We start from the raw sequence: 11,459 nt of genomic DNA, 5'->3' as shown, positions 1-11,459 counted from the left end.
AGACGTAGAGAGAAGGGAAGTGGAAGAGGAAGACAAAGATTGGGGAAAGAGAAACCGAAGAGGGAGGGAATGAAAGCAGATAAGAGGAGAGATGATGATGGTGGAATGAAGGGAAAAAAGGTCAAATGAGGGGAAAAGGGGAAAGAGAGATGGAAAGAAGAGGGAGAGAGACAAAGGAAGAACCGGTCAAATTAGGGGGAAAAGGGAAAGGTGATTGGGATGTTTGATGGATTGGGTGAGGAAAAAATATTAATATTTTATTACTAATTGTCAGGGCTATTCTATGTAGGGGTGGAGATGCAAAAGACAGTTACTGTTCATAAGGTGGATTAAATAGTGGATAGCCCTAGGGGGCCTTAGACGCGGTGGAACTGCTCTTAACATAGAGTGTGGTTGTTACTTATTCCTCGTACACTATCACACCTATTCCTTCTCATCCACGTACCATGTAAGTAAACATACCCAAAGTCGTTGCCTTATAGGTACTCTTACGATCAATTGTATTCGTACACATGAATTCCGACATACAGGACTTGCATCTCATTAAAGGACCATATATTGCAGTATACAACTACCATTCAAACTGATCAGAAAAATTTTCTTCTGATATGTGGAGGGGAAACATATTTAGGGCCTAAGCAGAAAGTGATCACACCCTGAAACCAAGTAATCAATCCCAATTACAACTGCAGATTCGTCTCGCCTAGTTCCGCATACCTAAACACAGTACATGCACCTGCCTAATTCTACGGTAGTACGGTGCAAATCAAATTTTGTCTGGTAAACGGTCTTTTACAAAACCGTCAATCACATCAATTTCAGCCATTGCACCATTCTTTGTACGAGGAAGGATGAGTTTAACTCCGAGTTCATCCCTAATCATCTTCAAATGTTTCTCTGTGAAAGGATTGTTCCACATCATGGCGTTCATGGCCGGTGCAACATATAAAGGCTTGTTGTGATCCCATGCATATACAACAGAGGAGAGTAGATTGTCACACAATCCCCGGGCAATCTGCAATAACACAGGAGACTATCAATTAAAATACAAATTTTACACATGAAACCAGATAATAAATCAAAGAAACAAAGTTCATGTGAAAAACCAGTAACAAAGAATTCAAGATTGTTAAACATTTACCTTGGCTAGTGTGTTTGCTGACAATGGGGCAATAACCATTATATCAGCCCAATGGCGAAGCTCAACGGGACGCGCACTATCATATTCTGTGTTCCATCTGGACAATTCTTCTTCGTCGGTGTAGAGTATTACATCCTTGGGGAGTGATGCTCTATCGATGAAATGAAAAGATGCACTTGTGGCAATTGCTCTTACTTCTGACCATACAGAGAAACTACGGCAGAGGTGAGCAAACTTTATGGCAGCTACACTCCCGCTAGCAGCGAGTAGAATCCGTGGCTTCCTCAGAGCATTGTCTTGTAATGCATCCAATGCAGCAACCCTGTTGAATTTGTGAGTGTAAAAGAGTCTTACAGTGGAGTTGATTGTAGAAGGCTCAGCCATTTCACCACGGATAGGTGGGATGAGTAAAATTCCTAGGTTATCAATAGACATCACATGTAGCTCGGTGAAGGGATTGCTCCACATCAAGGTGTTCATGGCCGGCGCAACAAACAAAGGCTTTTTCCAGTCCCATGCATCTACAAGACAGGTGAGTAGATTGTCACACAATCTCTCAGCAATCTACAAAAATATGGGACGTTTATTTAAAATATAGAGACATAAAAAAGTAAAAAGTATAGATTTCATACATGAAATTAACCAGATAATATAGAACAAGGAAACAATTTTAAGTAATGATATTTCCAGATAATATGAAATATCACCTTGCCTAGTGTGTTTGCTGACAATGGAGCAATAACCATAATATCAGCCCATTTTTTAAGCTCGATGTGAAGCACGCTATCTCCAATTTTCCTCCAACTGGACCATTCATCCCCATCAGTGTAAATAATCACATCCTTTGGAAGCGATGCTCGATCAATGAAACACAAAGATGCTCTTGTGGCAACTGCTTTTACTTCCGCCCATCGAGAAAAAATCTGGCAGAGGCTGACAAACTTTAGGGCAGCTACACTTCCAGTAGCAGCAAGTAAAATCCGAGGCTTCCTCATAGCATCACTGCTTTGCACTGGCTCCTCTCTGCTACTGCGATTCCCAGGTTCATTGCCAGCCACCGCTTCAAAAGACGCCATCAAATTCTTCATCCTATATTCACACAAGATATCAAGACCTAAACTATTTAAGCTATTCTCATGTGCACAGCTAGGATTGATCCCAGAAAACCGAAGAAAAAAAAAAGGCATGAGAAAAATAAAACTAGACTCAAGAAGGCCACATCTTGTCATGCTCAATCCTTACGAACAATTTATCCCAGTCAAGCACATTGAGGGCCAATTCAAGCCAACTCTAAAAATTTAAAACTTTGATCGAAACACGACAACCTTCTAAATTTCTCCAAAACAAGAAACAATTCAATGGAAAAGAAAAAGGAAAACCGGGAAAATCTATCTATACCAAGGTCCAAGAACAACATGTTTACCCCGTGATTATTCGCAAACTTAGAGTGGAAAGTTATAGAACGGGTTGGTTCTACATCTATCTAAGTCCATATTCTTACCGAAAAAAACTGGAAAGTTGCAATCTTTAGAAAACCCATTAAACAATTCAATGAATAAACACAAGAAAACTACTAAACTTGCTGATTTCTTCAATGGTTTGAAAAGACATGAAGAAATATAAACATTTTCTGGAGGATGAAAGAAAAATGTGTAAGCCTGTAAGGATATCTTGCAGAATTTCTAAAGCTTCCGAAAAACTGACCGTTCTTTCCGCCTGAGTGTGCCGCGAAGATGAAGGGGTGTTTCTTGCTGATCTTGAATGAAGCCTCTGCCTCTATCTTTTCTCTCAGCGACATTCTTTCAAACACCTTCGGTGCACTTATATAATCTCTCCCTTTCCTTCCCGCTCGATCCCAGCAACTAACTAACGACTAACTGACTTGCTGACGTGGCCTGTTTGAAGGCTAGTTCTGGTTCAGCTACGAAATCTATCACTGATTGCCGGACGACGTCGTATCGAGATCAGAGTATGGCGGGGTGGTGAGGGTATGATGGTATTTCACATGAGAAATATGTGATTGAATAAGCCGTTGCGATCCGACTCTGAGCCTTTGAGGCTTCCATCTTGCAAAACTCAACCATCAAGATCAAGTTGTGGTCAGGCGTGACTAAGTGAGTCTTCTGAAAATGGTGGATACCCAGTTCTTTTAAGGGAGCGTTTGTTGCACAGAATTATCTTAGACTGGACTAGTTTCAGGGACTAAGATGGACTGGCTTAGACTAGACTAAACTGAACTGATTTAGTGAAGCGCTTGATGCAGTTTGAAACTAAAAACAGGATAATTAATAATTATAATATTATATTATATAATACACATCTAATAATATTTTATTATTAATTCAATAATATTTTATTACTAAAGCAACCTTTTGCTTTTTTATTTCCAAAGCAGACACTCCACCTCTCTCTCTGGAGAGTTCTTCCCCTTTCGTCCCCCATCAGTTCTTTTCTCTATCTTTTTTCCCGCAACACAACAACCTTCAGGTCTTTCTTCTTGTTCCTCAAAGCAGAGAGAGCACTGCAAATTTGAAATCACATATCAATTTTCTACTATAATTTATGTTTTACAGCTCCAAATTTGATTTCGTTTTTTCCTACAAATTTCTGGAGAAGAGCACTGCAACCCAAGGTAATATGTTTCTAGGTTTATCACAGATTTTGATATTTTCTGTAATTCGAAATCCCATATCACAGATTTATGGGTTTATCACAGATTTTGATATTTTCTGGGTTTATCGCATATTTTGATTTCGTTTTTCCTACAAATTTCTGGATAAGAACAACCTTTAATTGGGGTTGGATTCGGGGGACAGAGACGGAACCGAAATCTCCTACCCGATTTTTGATGCTCCTCTCGTCAGCAAAGCCATGTCGACTCCATTGTTCTCTCTTTTTATCTCTCTGATAGACGTTTCTAACTTTTCTGGGAGAGGAAATATGGCGAAGCTCAATTCTGGGAAGGGAAGGACGGCGAAGCAGGGAGGGAGCGAAGCACATATCGGGAAAAGTAGGGACTAGCAGTCCGCTCCTTTTCGGGGGGTCTCGCTAAAACCCCCTAGTGAGCGTTTTTGTCGAAGCGAGTGAGACTTAGTCTCATTAAACCTAATCCCTGTCAAGAACAAACATGGGATTGGACTAACTCTTAGTTCAGTCCAGTCCAGTACACTTTAGTGAGGGCAAACAAACGCCCCCTTAAAGAATATATATATATATATATATAAAATAAAATAAATAAAAAATAAAACTATCAAGATCAAGGGTATGGGTGAGGGCAATTTTGTCCATGTCCTTTAGGGTACATTTGTTGCACCGGACTGTCTCGAACTGGATTAGTTGCAGGGACTAAGCTGGACTGGCTTAGACTAAACTAAGCTGGACTAGCTTAGTGAAGCGTTTGTTGCAGTATCGGACTAGGAAGCCGGATTATAATATTATATTATTTAATCTATATCTATTGATATTTTATTATTAATTTAATCTTATGTCAATTAATATTTATTATTTCTTTGTCATTTTCCATTTTTCTAGAGTCATCTTCTTCACTAATCTTTATACATCTCAATTTTTTGTTTTTCATTGTTTACTCCACCAGTGTTGCCCTCCACTCTCCCCTTTTCCTCCTTTTCTACTCCGCCCCCTCCCTTTCTGCCGTTTCACCTTTGTACCACTATCCTCTCTCCCCTCTCTCCGTTTGTATTTATTTTGTTTCACCTAATATGAAACGCTTGACGCATGAGCTGGAGTTGCAGGTAAGCAGAGAGATCTCAAATTGCGAAGATCGTTCTCGGATCTTAAGTTCTTCAGGCGGAGATCGATCTCTCTGTTTTCTGGCCTGATTCAAGTTCAATCGAAGAAAATGGAGAACCCATTTCTGCATATCGACCAAGTGTTCTTTCGTCGGTTCGTCGGGAAATCAAGGTTGTGGGTTTGTTGGGAAATCTGAGATGTGGGCTCGTCGGGAATTTGCAGATTTTGTTTCTTTTTTATCCAAAAAAAAAAAATTGCAGTTGATGAGTTTGGCGTCGGAGATGAAGTCGTGCCCGAAGTCTTTGCCGTCAAAATCGAGGTCGAGGAGGTGAATCAAGCACAACGAAGCGAAGTTCCTAGCTAATCTTGTGGTTTTTGGGGGGACTCATAAGGACCGGCTAGTGACGCCTCTAGTGAAAGCAAGTCCCAGTTAATCTCATTAACTCTAGTCTAGCAAGCCACCAAACACAAGATTACAATCCAATCCAACCCAGTGAAGGCTAAGAAGGGTAAACAAACGCCCCCTTAAAAGACTAACATGAATTTATATTTATAGGAAGATGATCCTCTCCAAATTCACTTTGTAGAGATTTTAAGGATCTCTATATCCTAACCGTTCATCGTACATTGTGCGGTCAGTTTTAATTAGGTACCATTTTTGTTTAATTTTAAATAAAAAAAGTCAAATGATTTCTGACCGCACGATGAACGATGAATTATTAAGATGTGAGAATCCCCACAATTTGGATCCGGAAGGGATCCAAATCCATATTTATATATATAATTTTCGAATTAGCTTATTCGTTGTTTTGATCCGTCTGTTGACACATAATTGGCGAATCAGTATGTTCAATTCTTACTAGATGCACGTATTGTATTAACTTGTTCACTGCTTTGATTTGTCTATTAACACATAATTGACAAATTCGTAAGTTCAATTCTTATTGGATGCACGTCAATAAGACACTCAAATAAGGTTATCTCCAACTGAAGGAGGCCAGAGGGCTTTTTATAGCCATATAACCCTACAATAAATTAATATTTTAATCAACAATATCATACCATATTTCTTACAATCTCTAATCGATGGGCCAAAGGGCCATAGGCCAAATATAACCTTGTGACAAAAAACCATCTCCAACTGTGAGCCAAAAGGTCATAGGGTAAACATAATTTATTATTTTAATTTTATTAATATGGTTACTTAAATTAAACTACCTCAATAATCATCTTCTAATGTGACATGCTTCATTGAGCTAGACATAATTACTCTAAATATTTTTTAGTAATATCCAAAAAAAAAAGGGACCATTGATATATGGCTAATTTTGTACCTTTGGCTAAATAATCTTTAAATAAAAACGATTAATTAATACGAGGCAGCAGGTGCAATGTACACCACAAAAAAAAAAAAAAAATTTATTGACTAATACTTGATTAAATAAGCTTCCCACTCTTAATCTGAATTGTCTTTTAGCAATTTTGTTTTTGTTTTTATTGGGTTCCACACAACAACTCGGACTAGCACTTGAACCTCCCACAACCACACTCGTCGTCGTCTGTTCTTGCCGAGGAGACTCGCTGAAATGGAAGCTTCCGTTGCTGCACAATCGCTCATAAGAGTTGCTGCCATTTCTGGGTCTCTTTGAAGTTCCAGCCAGAGTTATAGCCGGTGACCACAATGGCACTTTCCTGGGTGATGTTTCTCTGTATCTCACCTTATGATCCACAGAAATCAGTTGAGCTGGACCTTGATGTTGCTTATGTGTTGTGCATAACGAGAGGTTTTTCAGAGCTGCCGTTTAAATCTGTAAAATTGCCGTGTTTTGTTTTGCAATATACACTTTTGTTTATATCTGTAAAATCTGTACAAAAGGAACCTACAATAACAATCAAAAGCAGGTACACTTCGAAAGGGGTTCCCCAATGCGAGCAGATGAAGCAAGCTAGAGGGCGGGCTGGCTGGCTGGTTGATCTTGGCCAGCCCGTTGGCCTGTTTTGAGATTTTTGGCCGGACGGGGTCCATAAGTCCTTTGGCCTAACCCCTAGATTGGAGATAGTTTTCGTGTCAAAACGAGCTATTTTTAGCTTATAACCATTTGATCGAGTCAGTTGGAGATAACTTGACAAAAAATCATCTCTAACTGAGAGCAAAATGATCATAGGGTCAAACATAATTTATTATTTAAATTTTAAAACCACAACTTATATTTAAAAACTACAACAACTTAAATTTAAAGTTCATAATCAACATCATCTTCATCATCCGTCATTGTATGAGTATAGTCGGAGATAAACAAATGCCGCCATGTCATAATTTTCCTCTTTTTCCTATCAAAATGGGCCTTACTCATTAGAGTGTAATCCGAAGTGTTCTTTTGCATATTCCTATCATCCATCTCTTCTTGTATTTGTTTGGCATATTCTTCATGTCTAAGTTCCTTTCTTTCGTGGCAAATGCATTTTGCTCCGCCATTAATCGCAATGAGGCCGCCACTTCCTGTTGAATAGCGTAATCATCATTTGCCTTACCCTTTTCCTTCAACCTTTGGGACTTATTTCGTCAAATAGCCCTAGATATAGAGCCTTCACTCGAAGACGGATTTTCTACCCTTGTTTCTTGAATGGTAAGAGATTCATCTTGATCCCCATCTACAGCTGAGGATTGAGTTCCTAACAACATAGGACCTACTATATGTTGAGGTGGATCTTCAAATAACACCCATCCTTTACAAATTTCTCAACAACCGGAAAATTGAAAGGGTTTCGAGCTATCATCCATATACAATTCCTCCGCTTGGCGTACCTAGAAAATATAATTACAAAAAATAAAGGAAAATAATTTATGAAATTAAATGTAATATAATTAAATATTTAAAATAAATTGTGAAAACACTTACTTCATCGTAGTAATTGGCGTCGCTTTTATGTTTACTTGCGGCTGCTATCAGTGCTTGATACCATTTATTCAAACTTCGATGAAAATGTTTCTTACATCTTGAAAAACAACTCTCGTGGTTTCGGGTATTCGGTTGAATTGTGCATTCGTAGAACTCATAGTATTTTTTAGATACACGAGTCCAAATACAATCACTTGTTTGAGAAGTCCCCCTCACACTATCTTCCGAGACCCATCTATAAGCCCTGCAAAGAACTTCATCTTCTTTTCGAGTCCAAGCCCTACCTTTCATTGCAGATAAGGCCATTTGAAAATTATTGAAAATTTTGAAGGAAAGATTACTGGAAGAGGTAAGAAAATAGAATTAAGTGAGATAGTACGGAATTGTGAAAATTATGTGACAAATGATGTAGGAATGGTTTAGGTATTTATGGGAAAAAAAATGAGAATTAAAAAAAAAATTAAAAATTTTGGTCGGAAATAATTTTTTTTTTAAATATTCAAATCCAACGGTAACTGACGTCAGCTAGCCGTTGCTAGTTGGTGTCACGCTGATGTCAGCTAGCAGTTGTGTTTGAAAATGTGGTCTAGCCCGGGGCTAGCTGGCTGGCTAGGTTGGGTTAGCTGGTTGGCCCTTTGGCCATTTTTTGTCCCATGGGGTTTACGAACCCTTTGGCCCGGCCCTAAGTTGGAGACGATTTTCAGGCTATTTTCAGCCTTTTGGACCCTTCGGTTGGAGATGGCCTAACTCTTTCTTCCCAACTAAAGCTGGTAGATGTGGCCTCTTAAACATCAAGCATTTGTCTTGGTATTTTATTATATTAATATTAAAATAACAACTTAAACATGAATATTTTAACAGAAATAGTGACCGATCAGGTTATAACAACATAAAAACAAATATATAATGCTAGAGAGATTAAATTTGCAAACAAAATTTAATAAGTTAAATGACATAAAAGATGATGATTAAACAATTACCTAAACGTTGATAAACGTGCTTATTTCTATTGATGACACATTATTTAGTTTGCAAATTTTGTTTACAAATTTAATCTTCGTAGTATTACTCTTCTTTTTCAAGAGAGGTAAAGTCTATGCCCCTCTTTTTCTTGTATTTTTATTTTCAAGAAGGCTAAGATGTATGTCCCGCTTTTTTTCTTGTATTTTGTTTATCTTGTTCTATGAAAAGTAAAATTTATGTCTCTTCTAACTAAATGTAATTTCTTTTTATCATATCAACAAATTTATCTCGTTTGGTCAAAGTTAAAAAAAAAAATTATGGTTCCCCCAAAGCGGTATCGTTATCTCAATAGAAAAGAAAGTTGACAACAATAGGCCACCATCAGAAACAGCCACACCCACCATCAGAAACAGCCACACCCACCAAAATTTACTACCTCATTGATTGACGTACAAATGAAGTTACAATTTATGTTTCAAAACTGAAATTGACTCAAATATGTTGTCTTTAAGCTGACTCGATTCCATTCTCGATGGTTTCACTTGCCTTACTGTAATTGATGCATCCAGTAAAAGGATATATGTGGATTTAAGGTTAATGAGGGTGCAAGAAGTTGTTGTTCTATTATAAATTCATTTGGTTTAATATAAGGAGTAGTCAAATCTCTTATAAACTCATTGTAAGGTCCTTCTTTCATCAATATGGAACTTATTCTAACACGCTCATTTCAATGTGGTGAATTTTCAAGTTTAACAAGTGAACAACACAATATGACGATTTGGAACACGTGTGACCGTTTGACTTCAGACGTGGAACAACATGCCCTGATATCATAAAAAAAAAATTGAGGTTTCACTATAAAACCAATTGGTAATATAGGGAGTAAGAATAATACTTGGCTACTCAAAGATGAATATGAACTCCTACTCAAAATTCTTAGTGTTTTAATCACGAAGCTTTGTGCTTATGATCAAAACTGTTCATACTATGAATCACACTGTAAAGATCATCTTTGCAAAAAATAAATTAAAACTAAGATCGTTTAGTCAATCTGTTGTAACAAATACATAGACGGTTCATAATGCTTTTACCAATACCGTTCATTTGTTTTTAAATTGTTTGATGAACTAATGACCTTAGTTTTAATTGATTTTTCACAGAGATGATCTTTATATGGTGATTTATAATATGAACTGTTCTGATTATAAACACGAAGTTCTATAAATTGATAACGAATAATTTTGAGAAATTTTGAGTAGGAGTTACTACTTATCTTTAAGTAGTCAAATATTGTTCTTCAGACAAATAAGCCACTTTCATTTCAAGTCCTATTTTCTCATCTTCAAAAGATTTTAGGAAGGATTTTCTTTTTCAGAATTTTTTATTCATCATTTTCCTTTGATTTATTCAATTCAGATGTCAGAAACAAACAATATATGCAAATGAAGTAAAATTGTGTGCAAAAATCTTTTCTTTTAAAAAAAAAAAAAACATTATCCAATTGGTCCATAAATAAATAAATAAAATCTCATGTTAGTCTGCTTTCTAGTTTGCTGATAAACTGCAATTTCTCAATCCATAACTCAAAACATTTCTGAAATTTAACAAAATAAAATATTCTAAATATTTTTTAGGAAAAATAAATAAAATAAGTAAACAATACCTCAACTTCTTCGACCTCCTGAAGCTCATTCTCCACCGTCTCTGCCGTCTTTGTCTCGCCTTGTGAAGCCAAAGGTCCGAACTTGACGAACTGGAAGGATGGCAAGTGAGAGAACCAAAGGGAGCTTAGAGTGAGATAAGGCGTGTTGCTGCTGGTGGTTTGACTTAGCCGAAAAGGTATTTTAGAGTTAGGCGAGGCAACGGAGGGTAACAGTGTAATTGGCTATGATGGGATTATGAGTTATGACATTCTTTCTTTCTTCTTTTTATTTTTTTCCCGATGAATACTACATAAAACAGTTATTAGAAGATTGGCAGATTTTTCTCGTAAAAATTAAAATAATTTTCACGACCGGATCATTTTTATCAATTTTTATTATCAAGACTAAAGTGAGAGTTTTCCTAATCTCAAATACCACTTTAGCTCCCCTTAACTTATAACGATAAGATGCTTTTCACATAATTATCTTTACTTCTATTCTTTGATATTAGTCTTAGATTACACTAGATTATTAGATTGTGATGTCTAGATGACATTAAAATGATATTAGCCAATCATATTTTTCCCACATCAACATTAGTTATTGGGGTGTGATATCCACACACTCATTTTTACTTCTCACATATCCCTTCTTAATTTATGTCATTTGATCTTCTTCAATTCATTCAATTCGAAAGTCGAAAATTAGTGGGTATGTAAGAAGTAAAAAGTGGTGTGTGGATAGCATACCCTTAGTCATTTACTTAAGAAAACAAAATATAAGAAACAAAAATGGATAAGTAAAAAAAGCCACACCACAACAAGAATTCTTGAACTCCACCCACCGCAAGGGTGGATGTAAATTGGAACCACCTAGGACTAGTCGGAGGGTGGAAAACACGCATATAAAGGTCATTTGAAGACCCTTCGATTGTTTGGTACCCATATATCGATAGGCTGCATCAACATCACTCGACATATATTCTTGATAGCATTGATCAGATTGCTTCAACATATATCGTAACTTGTTGACATATAGGCAACATGGTTTGGTTTTGTCAAT

At 36.9% G+C, this 11,459-nt stretch overlaps 1 protein-coding gene and 1 long non-coding RNA gene across 2 annotated transcripts; both read right to left on the bottom strand.

Annotated features, from left to right (window-relative positions):
• Positions 1–517: 517 nt before the first annotated feature.
• LOC126600168 (uncharacterized) lies at positions 518–3,290 on the bottom strand. The gene is made up of 4 exons (XM_050266717.1): positions 2,846–3,290; positions 1,849–2,230; positions 1,142–1,705; positions 518–1,015 (listed from the first exon to the last, which is right to left on the bottom strand). The coding sequence occupies exons 2-4, from the start codon at positions 2,227–2,229 to the stop codon at positions 767–769; spliced, it is 1,194 nt and encodes a 397-aa protein (XP_050122674.1). The 5' UTR covers position 2,230; positions 2,846–3,290; the 3' UTR covers positions 518–766.
• Positions 3,291–7,053: 3,763 nt separating this feature from the next.
• LOC126600167 (uncharacterized) lies at positions 7,054–11,145 on the bottom strand. Its single transcript, XR_007615374.1, has 3 exons — positions 10,418–11,145; positions 7,792–8,075; positions 7,054–7,697 (listed from the first exon to the last, which is right to left on the bottom strand). It is a non-coding gene; the product is annotated as an uncharacterized LOC126600167 (long non-coding RNA).
• Between the last annotated feature and the right edge of the window lie 314 nt (positions 11,146–11,459).

This window comes from Malus sylvestris, chromosome 14, assembly GCF_916048215.2.
Source record: "Malus sylvestris chromosome 14, drMalSylv7.2, whole genome shotgun sequence".
NCBI lineage: Eukaryota > Viridiplantae > Streptophyta > Magnoliopsida > Rosales > Rosaceae > Malus > Malus sylvestris.
Note: the sequence above shows the minus strand (reverse complement) of the source record. Positions and strands in the feature narration are given on the sequence as shown.